The sequence below is a fragment of the Nomascus leucogenys genome, chromosome 14 (genome assembly GCF_006542625.1).
Source record: "Nomascus leucogenys isolate Asia chromosome 14, Asia_NLE_v1, whole genome shotgun sequence".
In the NCBI taxonomy this organism is placed as follows: Eukaryota; Metazoa; Chordata; class Mammalia; order Primates; family Hylobatidae; genus Nomascus; species Nomascus leucogenys.
In genome coordinates, this window is record NC_044394.1 from 41742651 (window position 1) to 41758836 (window position 16186).

The 16186-nt window shown below is 45.9% G+C and overlaps 1 protein-coding gene and 1 non-coding gene across 9 annotated transcripts in view; both read left to right on the forward strand.

Annotated features, from left to right (window-relative positions):
* The window catches only part of SPECC1 (sperm antigen with calponin homology and coiled-coil domains 1), a 295377-nt gene that overhangs the window by 265645 nt on the left and 13546 nt on the right, over positions 1-16186 (forward strand). For all 8 annotated transcript variants that reach the window (XM_030828445.1, XM_030828444.1, XM_030828446.1 and 5 more), the window contains one exon: positions 7675-7791. In XM_030828445.1, coding sequence (XP_030684305.1) covers positions 7675-7791 — 117 coding nt within the window. The remainder of the gene's footprint in view (positions 1-7674; positions 7792-16186) is intronic.
* Positions 714-820, forward strand: LOC115838433. Its single transcript, XR_004033460.1, has one exon. It is a non-coding gene; the product is annotated as a U6 spliceosomal RNA (small nuclear RNA).

Genomic DNA, 16186 nt, shown 5'->3' on the forward strand with positions numbered 1-16186 from the left:
TCAAACTCCTGGTCTCAAGTGACCCATCTGCGTAGGCCTCCCAAAAAGTGCTGGGATTACAGGTGTGAGCTACTGTGCCTGGCCAAAAAGGGAACACTTTTATACTGTTGGTGGGAATGTAAATTAGTTCAGCCATTGTGGATGACAGGGCACACGGCTTTGAATTGTCCCCCAGCTGCACTGGACTGGGAGTTGCTGGCACTCCTGATGCTCAGCTAGAATTAGAGATAATTTCAGATGGCAGCTAGGGGACTCGGTTGGGGTTGTTCCACTCTGAGATGAAAGGGAACGTCTTTATTTAGGAGTATAACGTTCTTGGAGCGAGTGTTATGTCACAAACCATAGTTGGGTGGCCTCTACCTCTGCCAACGTCAGCAATAAAAAGAAGGAAGAAGAGTGTTTCCTGACCATTGGCTTGGGCTTGTCTACCTGACTAGATTTGGACTTTTTATAATAATTCTTTTTTAAGGTGTTACACGTTCTCCTTTTTCCTGTGTTGTTTCTGTGTGGTCTCACTGCTGCAGTGCCAGGGTCTGCATTCAAATACGGCTGAGCCCCCAGAGTACCACCAGTGCAGTCTGTCCTGAGGCACTGGACTCTCAGAGCTCTCCTGTGGGTTTCAGTCATTTTGTTTGGTTTTTCAACCATGGCTTTGATCTTGCCAGACTTTAATCTCAACTTATGACCTATTTATAGTTACAGATGAAGAACTAGTGGTCACTTTGGCAACATACATACCAACATGGGAATGATACAGAAAAGACTGGCAGGGCCCCTACACAAGGAAAACAAAAAAATAACTTTTTTTTTTTCTTTTTTTTAAGAGAGTCTCACTCTGTCACCCAGGCTGGTGTGATCATGGCTCACTGCCACCTTGAATTCCTGGGCTCCAGTGATTCTCCCACCTCAACTTCCCAAGTAGCTGCAACTACAGATATGCACCACCACACTTGCCTGATGTTTATTTTTATGTATTTTATATTTATTTTGTTTTGAGACAGGGTCTCACTCTGTTGCCCTGGCTGGAGTGTAGTGGCATGATCTCTGTTCACTGCAACCTCTGCCTCCTGAGTTCAAGCAATTCTTCCCCTTCAGCCTCCTGAATAGCTGGGATTACAGGCACACACCACCTTGCCTGGCTAATTTTTTTATTTTTTTGGTAGACATGAGGTTTCACCATGTTGGCCAGGCTGGTCTCGAACTCCTAACCTCAAGTGATCTGCCCACCTTGGCCTCCCAAAGTTCTGGGCCACCACTCTGAGCCCAAAAACTATTCCTGACAGTGTTCAATGAACTAGCATATGGGCGCCTTCTTGGTTGTGGGAGATGGTGGCATTGAGCTTCCGGATCCATCTGACCTCTCAAATGCTTCTGAAGATTTTGCAGATGAAGAAAAACACTGTTTTGTATCAGAAATGATAGAAGATGTAAGTGTGTATATAATGTTCTCATGTTTTTGGAAAAGAAGGATTTAGCAAGTGTTAAAGTGAATCTGGGAAGGGAGGGAGGAAGGGTGAGAAGGAGAACCTGGCCCGTTTGGATGCACAAGTTACTTGGGGCGGTAGCATTCACCAGTGCAGAGAGCAATGCCATCCACCCCAGAGTCTCTTCCTGGTGGGCCTGGCCTGGCCTCAGAAAATGGGGTTCTAGTTTCTTTAATTGACAAGAAGGAACCAAAGTTTCACCACTCAACTCCTGTAGAATCTGCCCTCTCCCACCCTCAGCCTTTCCTTTCACTCTTGTCGAAGACGTGAATTGAGCAAGCTGCAGGGCCTCTTTCAGCAGGGTCTGCTTTCAGTGCTGCCAACAGTGCTGACATCCATGCCTCAGCCACCCTGCCTGGTGTCCTCTCCTCTCCTCACCCTTCTCTGTTGGCAGTGTCCACTGCAAACGGGACATGTGCTTCAGAGGCAAATGGAGCTGGCGTTCTGGCCCTGACTCTGGCACTAGAAATATTTCTTTTTGTTCTGGCTTTCTTATCTGTAAAATGGGTATAACACTAGTCACCGTGCATGGCTGTAAATGAGAAAATGCACAGTGACAGGCTTATCACAGGCACTCAGCAAATGCCACTGCCCTTCCCAGCCCACCATTTTTTTTTTTTTTTTTTAAAGACGGTTTTGCTCTGTCATGCAGGCGGGAGTGCAGTGGCATGATCTTGGCTCACTGCAAGCTCCACATCCTGGGCTCAAACGATCTTCCTGCTTCAGCCTCCCAGGTAGCTGGGACTACAGGCATGTGCCACCACACCCAGCTAATTTTTGTATTTTTAGTAGAGATGGGATTTCACCATGTTAGCCAGTCTGGTCTCAAACTCCTGAGCTCAAGTGATCCGCCTGCCTTGGCCTCCCAAAGTGCTGGGGTTACAGCGTGAGCTACCGCACCCAGCCAAGGGACTCAAAGGACTTTGGTCTTGCTCATTGAACATTTGGTTTTCTATTTAAAATGTGGCCTTTCTCTTGGAAACGATCTTGTATCCGTCAGCATTGCTCTTGGGAAAGAACACTTCCAGGCAGGGCAAGCGCTTGCCTTGTGTACACAGATGCCTTGAGATCAGCATAATGTAAACGTCAAAACGGGTTTCTGGATATAAAGCCTGGCTTTCCTTCCTCCAGGTCGGCACTGCAAGAGATGGGTTTGGAGATAGGGTCTCAGCCAGCCTATGCGTGGCAGAGGAAGGAAGGGGGAGCTCAGGACTGGCAAGGGCCACAGTGCTCTCTGCCTTTCCCCAGAGGAAAACAGAAACCAGACCCTCTGAGGCCCTCCTTGTTTTCACCTTCCCAGGGTTTGATGTCCATAACATCTGGTTTGAATGATTTCAGTGAACTGGATGGGGCAACCCACCGCCCCACTACTGCCTGTTGTTTTTTCTTTTTTTCTTTTTTTTTTTTTGAGACGGAGTCTCTCTGTGTCACCCCACCTGGAGTGCAGTGGTGCGATCTCAGCTGACTGCAATCTCCACTTCCCAGGTTCAAGCAATTCTCCTGCCTCAGCCTCCTGAGTAGCTGGGATTACAGGCGCCTGCCCCCATGCCCAGCTAATTTTGTATTTTTAGTAGAGTTGAGGTTTCACTACATTGGCCAGGCTGGTCTCGAACTCCTGACCTCAGGTGATCCACTCACCTCAGCCTCCGTAACCTACAAACCTCTTCAGAAAGTGTAAAATGAACGCATTCCCCATTTCTAAAGCAGTGTCCAGGTTTCATCAGGTAGCTGTTGAACCCAAAGAGACTTTGAAGCCAAAAGTCCACAGGATCAGCTTCCCAGTGGCCCCAGAATTTACAAGATGGGGCCCTCCCAACAAAAGGCATTCTCAGGCTTTTACGTAATGCTGATGTGCTTAGCGACTGCTGAAAGTTGGTTGTGCTTGAGTCGTGAAAGCCAAGATGAAGAGACGTTATTATGGTTGTGTGTTGCTTTCAGCCAGATACTCCTCGCTGGGGAAACGTAACTGCAAAGCAGACTCCAGAACACTGTCTTCCTGAAAGCCAGTGCTTTTGGGGGACATTCTGGGGCCCACCAGGGTCATCCTGGATGCTGACTGGAACTGAGAAGAGGTTTACTGGGAAGACAGGGACAGATTCTTTGTATCTATGTCATTCAGGTAAACCCTCCATGTGACATGTGACACCATCTCTTTTGACCTCAGTTTCAAATGAGATATTTGACCAACCTTACTGCTAAGGGTCAGGCTAGCTTGAAATAACCCTCAAAAAATCTAGATAAAAAGCTAAATGAGATTATAGGCTTTTTTTTTTTTGCCTAAGATTATTTGCTTCCAGAACCCTAAGGAAACTTCACAGGAAACATGGTACCATATTTTAGTACACATCTCCACCCTATGCATGTTCTCCAGAACCTCTTCACACACACTTTGAGGAGAGTTCCATCAAACCTCCTTCTCTTATTCCATCTTAATGTCATGCATTATTCCTCTCCACCCTGCCTCTCCTTTTCAGTTACAAATTGATTGTGATAGAAACATCCTAAATGACCTTCCCAGGGCAGTCAGAGAGTTAACTTGTAGGGTTGCATTTGGCCATCTGGGCAGAGGGAGGGAACAGTGGTCAGTGTCCACCCTGTGGGAGGGAGCCAGCACCCACCACAGCTTTCCAACTTTGCTGGCTTCACATTTCCCAGGACAGGGCAAGAAGAGGAAGAGCTCCTCAGTGGCTGTGGGGAAAGTGCAGGAAGGAACCCTAGACTTGCCCAATTCTTCTTGTCCCAAAACCCAACACAGACCTAAAACTCAGCCAAGCCCAAGCTATGCCCCGCTTCTGCAATCTCTTGCAAGGCCCCTGCTTAAACAACCTGAGCTCCCAGCTTTAGCAGGCTTGGGAACCTGATGCTTCATTTGGGACAAACTTCGTGGATCCAGGGAAGAAAACCTTGTTGGGGTGAGCAGGTGGCTGACAGGACTGAGGATGTAAGAGGTGGGCATGCACTGGAGTCCCCAGCTGGCCTAAGGGACCTGTACGGGAGTCTTCAGAAGCCACCATCTTGATGGGCAGGGACTTAGAATTGAGGTTTTTTTTGTTTTTGTTTTTTTGAGACAGAATGTCACCTAGGCTGGAGTGTAGTGGTGCAATCTCAGCTCACTGCAACCTCTGCCTCCCAGGTTCAAGGCATTTGCCTGCCTCAGCCTCCCAAGTAGCTGGGATTACAGGTGTCTGCCACCACACCTGGCTCATTTTTGTATTTTTAGTAGAGACAGGGTTTAACCATGTTGGCTAAGCTGGTCTCAAACTCTTGACCTCAGGTGATCCACTTGCCTCGGCCTTCCAAAGTGTTGGGAATAGAGGCGTGAGCCACCATGCCCAGCTAGAGTTGGATTTTAGTTTCCTTATCACTGTGTACCAAGCAGCTGCTGGGGGCTGTACCTATCCCGAAGGAGGAGCTTCTTTCTCCTCATGCAGCCTCATGCACCCTGCTTGTTTGGTGTGCTGACGGGGCTGCTGAGCAGGACGGGTTTTCTTTTCCCCCTGAGAAGCCTCCTACATTGTGGGGAGAAGAGTGTGGTAGGAAGAGCAATCCAGAGACAGCCTTGTAGGTCTTTAAGACCTTCTCATCTTGGTCTGCTTGTTGTGAATTGGGGTTATACAGAGATGGTGATGGTGGTAGTGAAGGTAGTGATGTGACGGTGGTGGGGATGATGGTAATGGTTATGAAGGTAGTGATGATGGTGGTGGGGATGATGGTAATGGTTATGAAGGTAGTGATGACGGTGGTGGGGATGATGGTAATGGTTATGAAGGTAGTGATGACGGTGGTGGGGATGATGGTAATGGTTATGAAGGTAGTGATGACGGTGGTGGGGATGATGGTAATGGTTATGAAGGTAGTGATGACGGTGGTGGGGATGATGGTAATGGTTATGAAGGTAGTGATGATGGTGGTGGGGATGATGGTAATGGTTATGAAGGTACTGATGATGGTGGTGGTGGTAGTGATTCCTCCTTGACCAAATAAGTCTGGGAAATGCTGGCATGTACAAAACTAATCGGTGGGTTAATTTGAGAATAAGATATCTTTGAGCCTTTAATGACTCTCCTGAGGGATGGACAGAAATCCTCTACTGTTTAGAGCACTGAAGGCTTTTCCTCAGTGCTATTCTGTGAATGGATTTGGGCAACACCAGGCCATTCCTGGTACCAAAACGAGATATACTCTGAGCAAATTTGGGAAGTTTATTCTTATGTTGCCTGACTGAAAAATCCAAAGGTAGATTCCCATCTTTTATTATTATTATACTTTTAAGTTCTAGGGTACGTGTGCACAACGTGCAGGTTTGTTACATATGTATACATGTGCCATGTTGGTGTCCTGCACCCGTTAACTCGTCATTTACATTAGGTATATCTCCTAATGCTATCCCTCCCCCTTCCCCCCACCCCATGACAGGCCCCGGTGTGTGGTGTTCCCTACCCTGTGTCCAAGTGTTCTCATTGTTCAATTCCCACCTATGAGTGAGAACGTGTGGTGTTTGGTTTTCTGTCCTTGCGATAGTTTGCTCAGTATGATGGTTTCCAGCTTCATCCATGTCCCTGCAAAGGACATGAACTCATCCTTTTTTATGGCTGTATAGTATTCCATGGTGTATATGTGCCACATTTTCTTAATCTGGTCTGTCATTGATGGACATTTGGGTTAGTTCCAAGTCTTTGCTATTGTGATTAGTGCCACAATAAACATATGTGTGCATGTGTCTTTATAGCAGCATGATTTATAATCTTTTTGATATATGCCCAGTAATGGAATGGCTGGGTCAAATGGTATTTCTAGTTCTAGATCCTTGAGGAATCACCACACTGTCTTCCACAATGGTTGAACTAATTTACAGTCCCACCAACAGTGTAAAAGTGTTCCGATTTCTCCACGTCCTCTCCAGCACCTTTTATTTCCTGACTTTTTAATGATCACCATTCTAACTGCTGTGAGATGGTATCTCATTGAGGTTTTGATTTGCATTTCTCTGATGGCCAGTGATGACGAGTATTGTTTCATGTGTCTGTTGACTGCATAAATGTCTTCTTTTGAGAAGTATCTGTTCATATCCTTTGCCCACTTTTTCATGGGGTTGTTTGATTTTTTCTTGTAAATTTGTTTAAGTTCTTTGTAGATTCTGGATATTAGCCCTTTGTCAGATGGGTAGATTGTAAAATTTTTCTCCCATTTTGTAGGTTGCCTGTTCACTCTGATGGTAGTTTCTTTTGCTGTGCAGAAACTCTAGTTTAGTTAGATCCCATTTGTCTATTTTGACTTTTGTTGCCATTGCTTTTGGTGTTTTAGACATGAAGTCCTTGCCCATGCCTATGTCCTGGATGGTATTGCCTAGGTTTTCTTCTAGGTTTTTTATGGTTTTAGGTCTAACATTTAAGTCTTTAATCCATCTTGAATTAATTTTTGTCTAAGGTGTAAGGAAGAGATCCAGTTTCATCTTTCTGCATATGGCTAGCCAGTTTTCCCAGCACCATTTATTAAGTAGGGAATCCTTTCCCCATTTCTTGTTTTTGTCAGGTTTGTCAAAGATCAGATGGTTGTAGATGTGTGGTATTATTTCTGAGGGCTCTGTTCTGTTCCATTAGTCTATATCTCTGTTTTGGTACCAGTACCATGCTGTTTTGGTTGCTGTAGCCTTGGAGTATAGTTTGAAGTCAGGCAGCGTGATGCCTCCAGCTTTGTGCTTTTTGCTTAGGATTGTCTTGGCAATGCAGGCTGGTTTTTGGTTCCATATGAACTTTAAAGTAGTTTTTTACAAATTCTGTGAAGAAAGTCACTGGTAGCTTGATGGGGATGGCATTGAATCTGTAAATTACCTTGGGTAGTATGGCCATTTTCACGATATTGATTCTTCCTATCCATGAACATGGAATGTTCTTCCATTTGTTTGTGTCCTCTTTTATTTCGTTGAGCAGTGGTTTGTAGTTCTCCTTGAAGAGGTCCTTCACATCCCTTGTAAATTGGTTTCCTAGGTATTTTATTCTCTTTGTAGCAATTGTGAATGGGAGTTCACTCATGATTTGGCTCTGTGTTTGTCTGTTATTGGTGTATAGGAATGCTTGTGATTTTTGCACATTGATTTTGTGTAGATTCCCATCTTATCACAATCTCCCTCATCTGTGATACTGCACAGTTTGCAATAGTATTTGTTTATTACTACTTTTCTCTCCTGCAGAACATTGACATCACCAATTTCAGCAGCAGCTGGAGCGATGGCCTGGCTTTCTGTGCTCTGCTTCACACCTACCTGCCTGCCCACATCCCCTACCAGGAGCTGAATAGTCAGGAGAAAGTAAGTCATGGCCCTGTCACCTTGGTTATCCTCTAGGAAATGCAGGAGGATTCCTAATTGATAAACCCCACTGTGGGAGGGGCTTACAGGCCTGAAGTAGAGGTTGGGATATTGATACCAGGTACAGATAATTCCTGAATGTTTGCACCGTGGAATCCCATCCTCAGCAAATCTTCCTCAGTTTCCCTTCTCAGGAATCTCACCTTCATGGTTTCAAGACCTTGGCCAGCATTTTTCAAAGCCTGTTCCAAAGAACCAGCAAGCACCAACAAAAAGAATTCCCTGTTCAAATAAGTCTGGGACACTGTATATTGCATCACATTTTCAGAGAGCATGGTGCCTATTAACACATTAAAGACTTCAAGAAGTCCTACATTAAGAAATCTATGTGACTGTTTAACCCAACATAGATCAGATCCACTTAACCTCTTTACTTATATTTGTTTATTTTACTACAATCACATAACAAGGGTTGGCAAATTTTCCCTGTTAAGGGCCACGTAATAGACTCAGTGGGTCAGGTGGTCCCGTCACAGCTATTCAACTCTACCATTGGGCTAAAGAGGCCATTGATCACTTTGTAAATGAATGTGCATGGCTGTGTCCCAACAAAACTTTATTTACAAAAACAGGCTATGAGCCAGATTTGGGACAGCAGTTTGCCAACCCCTGACCTAGAACCTCTTACAAAATGTCCCACAGAGCATACTTTGGAAAATACTGTGCTGGGTCCTGCTGTTGGTCACTCAAGTATTTCTTGTCAAGCATTGGGCACTATCATAAGAAAACAATCAACAGTAGAGATGTTCTATGCCCTCATGAGCTAGACAGACAATAAGCAAGCAAGTAGACTTAGAACAAGTAAAATTATAAATTAACAAGGATAAGTGGTGCAAGAGCCCAGAGAGAAACTCAGTGCTGTGAGACTGAGTGACGGGGATCACATTTAGACCAGGGAGACTGCAGCGGTGATGTCAAAACTGGCGTTGGGGCTGGGCATAGTGGCTCCCGCCTGTAATCCCAGTACTTTGGGAGGCCGAAGCGGGCAGATCACCTGAGTTCAGGAGTTCAAGACCAGCCTGCCCAACATGGTGAAACCCTATCTCTACTAAAAATACAAAAATTAGCTGGGTGTGGTGGTGTGCACCTGTAATCCCAGCTACTTGGGAGGCTGAGGCAGGAGAATTGCTTGAACCTGGGAGGCGGAGGTTGCAGTGAGCCAAGATCACGCCGCTGTACTTCAGCCTGGGCAACAGAGCAAGACTCCTTCTCAAAAAAAAAAAAAAAAAAAAAAGAAAGAAAAAAAGGAAAAAGAAACTGGCATTGGAAGGTAGAGGAGGCAGCAATGCAGAGCCAGGGCTATGGAGCAGCTGCAGCTAGGGAACACCTTGGTGTTGTCCAGGCCGTGGAAGAAGGCTGGTTGGCTGGATGCAGTTGGTGGGGCCAGAGAGGCTGTGCTGATCCAGGGAAGTCGAGGGGGCAGACCCCTGTAGCTGGGCTGATCTGGGGAGTCTGGGGCAGGAGAGGCCGCAGAGCTTCCCCACAGCTCTGGTTTGGCCTCACCCACTAACCACGAGGGTGGTAGCAATGCAGACGGAAAGACATAGAAGGATTCGAAATATGTCTCAGACAGAATCAACTGGACTTAGTGACAGTTTGGTTGTAGGGGAGGAGGAGAGGAAGGAGTCAAAGATGACGCCCTGGTGTCTAGTTTGAAAGGGCCATTGTCTGAGATGGGGAGGGCATAGATATGCTTAAAAGCTCTGTTTCGATTATCCCACATCAGGATTTAAATAAAGTACAAAGGAGGGTCATAGCAATGACAGTAACTGAGCAAAGTAATTTAATTTTTAAGGTGTTAGAATTCTCTAAAAAAGCAGAACCAAAAAAGAGAGAGAGAGAGAGTGTGCATGTTCGTGTGTGTGTAGAGAGAGAGAGAAAGAGGTGGGGGCTGGGGAGAGAGATTTATTCTAAGGAACTAGTTTGAGATTATAGAAGCTAGCAAGTCCAGCATCTGCAGGGTAAGCCAGCAGGCTGGAGACTCAGGGAAGAGCTGATACTACAGTCCCAATGCGAAGGCCATTTGCTGGTGGAATTCCCTCTTCTTGGGTGAGGTTAGCCTTTGCTATTAAGGCCTTCACCTGATTAGATGAGGCCCACCCACACTAAGTGGGGTCATTTACTTTGCCCAAAGTCTCCTGCTTTAAATGTTAAACTCGGGCCATGTGTGGGGGCTCATATTTGTAATCCCAGCACTTTGGGAGGCCGAGACAGGAGGACCACTTGAGCCCAGGAGTTTAAGACCAGCCTAGGCAACATAGGGAGACCCCCATTTCTACAAAAAAAAATTTTTTTTAATTAGCTGGGCTTGGTGGCACACATCTGAGGTCCCAGCTACTCAGGAGGCTGAGGTGGGAGAATCACTTGACTCTGGGAGTTTGAGGCTGTAGCAAGCCATGATTGTACCACTGCTCTCCAGCCTGGGTGACGGAGACCCTGTCTCAAAAAAAAGAAAAAAAAAAAAAAAAACAGGAAAAAAAAAAACCTTCACAGAAACATCTAGAATAATATTTGGCCAAGTATCTGGGTACCATGCCTATCCAAGTTGACACATACAATTAACCATCACGGAATGTATTAAAATCTTTAAATTACTTTTCTGTGGGGTGCTTTGTTTGTGAAGCAGGCTGGACAGGATTATTAAACATTCTGGGGGAAAGGTTGTGTGTAAATCATGTGAAGTCTGAGGTGCTGTGAAATATGCAGGTGGCGATGGCAGGCAGGCGAGTGCACAGCAAATCCGGAGCCGGATGGGAGAGCAGAGCTCGAAACACAGATCTGGGGGTCGTCCATGAAGAGATCCATGCTGTCTAATGCAGGTTCCTGAGATGATGGGAATGTTCTGTATCTGTACTGCCCACAGGGCAACCACCAACCACACCTGCTTTTGAGCACTTGAAATGTGGCAGATGTGACTGAAGACTGAATTTTTAATTTCAATTTTCATGTTAATTTAAATAGCCACATCATGTGTGGCTGCCATGTTGGACAGCATGGACACAAATGGAATTTAAAGCCATCAGAGTGGAGGATAGCACCCAGCCCCTTGGTCTTAGGGAAACATAGAGAGGGAGGACCGAGGAACACACCTGGGAACCCCAGTGTTTGTTGTGGAGGTAGAGAAGGAGGACACAGCAAAGGGGACCAGGAAGGAGCAGCCAGAGAGGTGGTCTGAGCTGGGGACACAGCCTGCAGTGGCCTCATGGGTCACAGGTGTGATCTACGCATTCATTCCCTCCCTGCCCTCTTGATGTCTTAGTGTCTGCTTTTCTGATATGATGTTGTGGAGATAACTGAGGAAATGGGCATAAAAGCACTGAAAATAGAAGGCCTTCCTAACACTGTGCTGGGTGAAGCCCACACAGGCACACACTCATGTCCTCCTGACTGTGTGTGTGCGTCACTCCCTGCAGTCATCCAGACGGGCAGACTGCCTTGTCCTTGAATCAGCATGGCTCTGTTGGAAAATTATGGACCTAAAAGTGTTTGTTCTCAGGCTCCAAATTGTGAGCCTTGCCTCCTGGGCCAGAGCCCCTGTGTCTGGCACTAGTCTCTGCGATTCTGAGTGCAGAGGCTTCGCCAGCTGCCCAGGCCTCCCGCAGCTGTGGCAGCACGCAGTGGGGGCAGGCTGAGGCCATGGCATAGGCCCCTGTTCCCTACATGCAGGGTTGAATTTTTCCCCAGACCAATCACCCGACCACCAGGAACTGTGTAAGGCAGCGTGTGGAAGACTGTGGGTCTGTGATGAGAGTCCGAGTCAGCTCTGGATGTCTGGAATTTTTCATTTTAGGATCTATTTGGCCTCACAGTAATCTTGAATTGGGTTGTGTCCCAGAGCCTAGGATTTTATTTGCTAATTACATCCCGTTTGCCACTCTCTGAAGGAACAACCAGCCTCCTGTTTCCTAAATGCCCCATCCTGGCCATACTCTGGAGGAGCCACAGTGGCTGCAATGACATTTCACCACTTCTTGGTGTGTGGCTTGCCCTGGGGGATGCTGGCGTTCTTTTTGGTGAGAGAGGCCATATCTATCACAGTTACGGGTGTGGGTTTTCAAAGTAACGTATCCCAACAGGCAGACTCATACTGTATGAAACTGAGCACATGGGGGGAATCTTACTAGAGCAGAGAGGGGAAGGAGCAGGGAAGATTTCCTAAAAGTGTGTTAGAAGCTGGGTTTCACAGGGAGCAAGTGGATGTGAATACAGCACATACCTTGGGTCATCAGGATGACAGGCACGTGTGTCCAGCCCCAGCCTGGAGCCATGTTCCCCTATGTGCTTAGTGCCAGGGCATTTTTAAAAAAATTTACACATACATCAGAAAGGGTACCAAGAGAAGCCTTTAATGTTTGTAAAACTATTAAAATCAAAATCTAAAAAGTATATGATAGAGTTGTTGATAGCCCAGAATGTATAGAAATACATTAGCTGTCCCCACGTGGATGAAAGCAATTAAACTATGTCTGACATTGGTATTAAGTAGGGAATCTCTGATAAAAACTAACAAGCATATCTTCTATGATAGTAAAGAGATATATGATCACAGGGTGCGATTTACAGTCCATGAAAGATTTTGTCATTTTGTTGTTGTTGCTGTTTTGAGACAGTCTCACTCTGTCACCCAGGCTGGAGTGCAGTGGTACCATCTCAGCTCACTGCAACCTCCGCCTCCCGAGTTCAAGTGAGTCTCCTGCCTCAATCTCTCAAGTAGCTGGGACTACAGGCACATGGCACTGCACCTGGCTAGGTTTTATATTTTTAGTAGAGATGGGGTTTCATCATGTTGGTCAGGCTGGTCTCAAACTCCTGACTTCAGGTGATCCACCCGCTTGGGCCTCCCAATAGTTCTGAGATTACAGTTGTGAATCACTGTGCCCAGCCACTTTTGTTTTTATTGTTTTCAATAAAAAGGGCATTCACTTGTCCACCTGTGCAACTCTCTGCTTAGTCCAGATGGACTCAGGTGGTGGACTGGAGCATGCTTATGTCAGTGTCTGAAATGAATGAAGTGTGACCCTGAGAGGGGGAACTCTAGGATTGTCATCTTTCTCCTGTCGGTTTTGAGTGTGAGGCCCAATGAGCCCAACCCCTCAATCCCTGCTCCCCTCAATCCCTGCTGGTGACTAAGAGTTTTGCCACAGGTTGGGCACTTAGGCTGTCGTGGAACTGGAAGGTCCCAGGCCTGCACCATCCTCCCCCGACCAGGGCACACTGAAGCAGTGATGGCGTCACCCTGCCCGGCCCTTGTGGGCTGAGCTGCATCTGAAGCTTACAGCCCGTGGGGGAAGTAAGGCCCTTCGGAGCTGCTGCTTGTCTGTGGCTTCTGCCTCCCAGGTGGCCTCTGCACAGTGATGGTGACAGTGATCAAATGAAAGAGCATTGGGATAATAACACTTGGTCACAGATGTTCTGCTGCTGCAAAAATGAATAAAAGTTACTGTTGTGAATAAAAAACCACCCCCTCTTCTATATTCCATGTCACCCTGTATACTATTTCAGGGTATTTTGAGACAGTTTTTCATCAAGGGATCCTCCCACCTCAGGCTTCAGAGTAGCTGGGATTACAGGCATGTGCCACCACGCCTGGCTCCGCTTGTGTTTTCACAACAGATATTGAACACAGAAGAACAGCATGCAGCACCCTGTGAAAACACAAGCGGTGCCAGACGTGGTGGCACGCACCTGTAATCCCAGCTACTCCAGAGCCTGAAGCTGGGGGAATCCCTTGAGCCCAGGATTTTGAGGCTGCAGTAGTGAGCCCATCTAAAAAAAAAAAAAAAAAGAAACAAAGAAAACATAGTGGTTTTGTTAGAATCAAACTAGAAGGTTTTGCATAAAACCTTGAGTTTAAAAATGCTTTCTCGTTAGACCTTACTAGTAATCAATGAATACAAATTAAAACAATAAAATATTTTTAGCCTGACACATTTGGCAGAGACAGTACAGGAAAATAGCCACTTATACACTGTTGCTGGAACCAAAAATTGGGGTAACGCTCTAGAAAGCAATGTTTGGAATTACATATTAAAAGCCATAAAATATTTGACTTCTGGAATAATGGTGGCCTAAAAACTGGCTAAACACCAAAAGGACTGAAGTAAAGACAGAGACCTCAATAGCACCAAAATAGGAGATTGCTGCCATTAATTTGGGCTAAATGGAAGGAAGCCAGGAGTTCACAGATCCCCTCTCAGCAGAACAGAGTAGTGTTAGGGAAACAAGTGTGCAGTTTCCAGCCCATGCCCGCTCCTTTCCTTTAATTTCAAGGAAGGGTCATGGCAGCTTGGGCAGGATCACCACAGATCAACAAGCTTTCCAAGGCATGGGCCACAGACTGGAAGAAAATGTAGTGGCCACATCTTTCTGTTTTTTGGTGACCTGGTGCCTAGAGTTTGCTTCAGTGTCAGGGAAAACCCGTCGCTTCAGGCTGTAGATGTTCATGCAAGGGCAGAGAGTGAGAGCCGTGGGGGAAATGGAAAAGGGTATAAAATGATGTATGAAATCTAAAATACGTAATTATGTATAAAATCTAAACATATAAAATTAAGAAATTTGGACAGGTGCTGTGGCTCACGTCTGTAATCCCAGCAGTTCGGAAGGCCTTGACAGGCGGATCACCTGAGGTCAGGAGTTCAAGACCAGCCTGGCCAATATGGTGAAACCCTGTCTCTACTAAAACACACAAATTAGCCAGGCATGGTAGTGGGCGCGTGTAGTCCCAGCTACTAGGGAGGCTGTGGCAAGAAACTGGTTGAACCAGAGAGGTGGAGTTTGCAGTGAGCCGAGATCGTGCCACTGCACTCCAGCCTGGGTGACACAGTGAGACTCCATCTCAAAAAAAAAAAAAAAAAAAATTAAGAAATTCTACTGAGGAACATAATGGCCAGGTGCTGTAGCTCACACCTGTAATCCCAGCACTTTGGGAGGCTGAGGTAGGCAGGTCGCTTGAGCCCAGGAGTTTGAGACTAGCCTGGTCAACATGACGAAACCCCTTCTCTACTAAAAAAAAAAAAAAAAAAAAAAAAAAAAAATTAGCCGGGTGTGGTGGTGCATGTCTATAATCTCAGCTACTGAGGTGACTGAGAAACAAGGATCACGTGAACCTGGGAGGCAGAGGTTGCAGTGAGCTGAGCTCAAGCCACTACACTCCAGCCTGGGTGACAGGGCGAGATTCCATCTCAAAAAAAAGAAATTCCACTGAGGAACTTAAAACTGAATATGTAGAGAAACATTTATCTCTCAATTATACTTAATATAACAATTTAATTTTAATATAATCCTAATAATTTTGAAATGAATTTTGGAATGGAAGAAGCATGAACAAATGATTCTTAAGTTCATCTAGATGAACGAACATCAGAGAATAGCCAGGGAGAGTCCCCAAAAGAAGCCACACACTAGGGCTGAGTGATTGTGGAGCGCTACCATTAACATTCTAAGGGGAAATTATTTTCAGCCTCAAATTCCCTGTCCAGCCAGCCTGTTAACTGAACGTGATGGTAGAAAGGGGAAATTTTCATACATCCAGAAAATGTGTCTCCCCATATTCTTTCTTAAGAAGGAAACCTAGGCAATAGAATGGGAGTAAAATCCAAAAATCAGTGAGGTTCTGGAGGGCTTGGGGCTGTAGGGTTTCATAGAATGATGAGATGATTAAGAGCTCTAGGCTGATAATGGAGAAGATGAGAAGCTGTGCGAGGAAGCCAGGGTCCAACTATGAGGCAGGCCCTCTGTGTCAGAATAGAATGGCGTCAGCCACGAGGAGAATGTTAGGACTTAAAAGCAACAGTCAGAATGGGCGAGAGGCCAGATGAGAAGGAGGCACAAAGTCCTCCTCCCAGTAAGGAAAACCCCAAACAAGCAGAAACTGCAGGAAAAAAACAAACTTTTGAAGAAAGGCAGGGTCCAAATCTGGGGCACACTAAAATGTGGGGTGATTTTGGACGACTGGTAGAGTAACAGAGGAACTCCAGAATGATGCTTTGAGTGGCGCAGGTCATGATGGTGGAGCTGTAGAGGACACATGCCCAGAGCTGGCTTCTGTGATGCTGCTTGTGGTTTTCAGCTTCCAGAATCATTCTAGTCAGAGAGCACAGAGGACTTAAATGTGCTTCCAGGGAAGGAAGCAAATGTTCTCAGCTGTGACAATGTACAACTTGACCAGGTGGAGGGAAGAAAGGGGAATTTACTCCTGACATACAAAGTAGAGTCAGGAAGTGTTGTCCATACCCAATGGGACAAAAAATAGAAGTTCAAGGATATTATTTAAGGTCACAAACATAGCTAATGTTAATACGGGCACTAAAATTAGCTATGTGTCTACAGTGTAAGG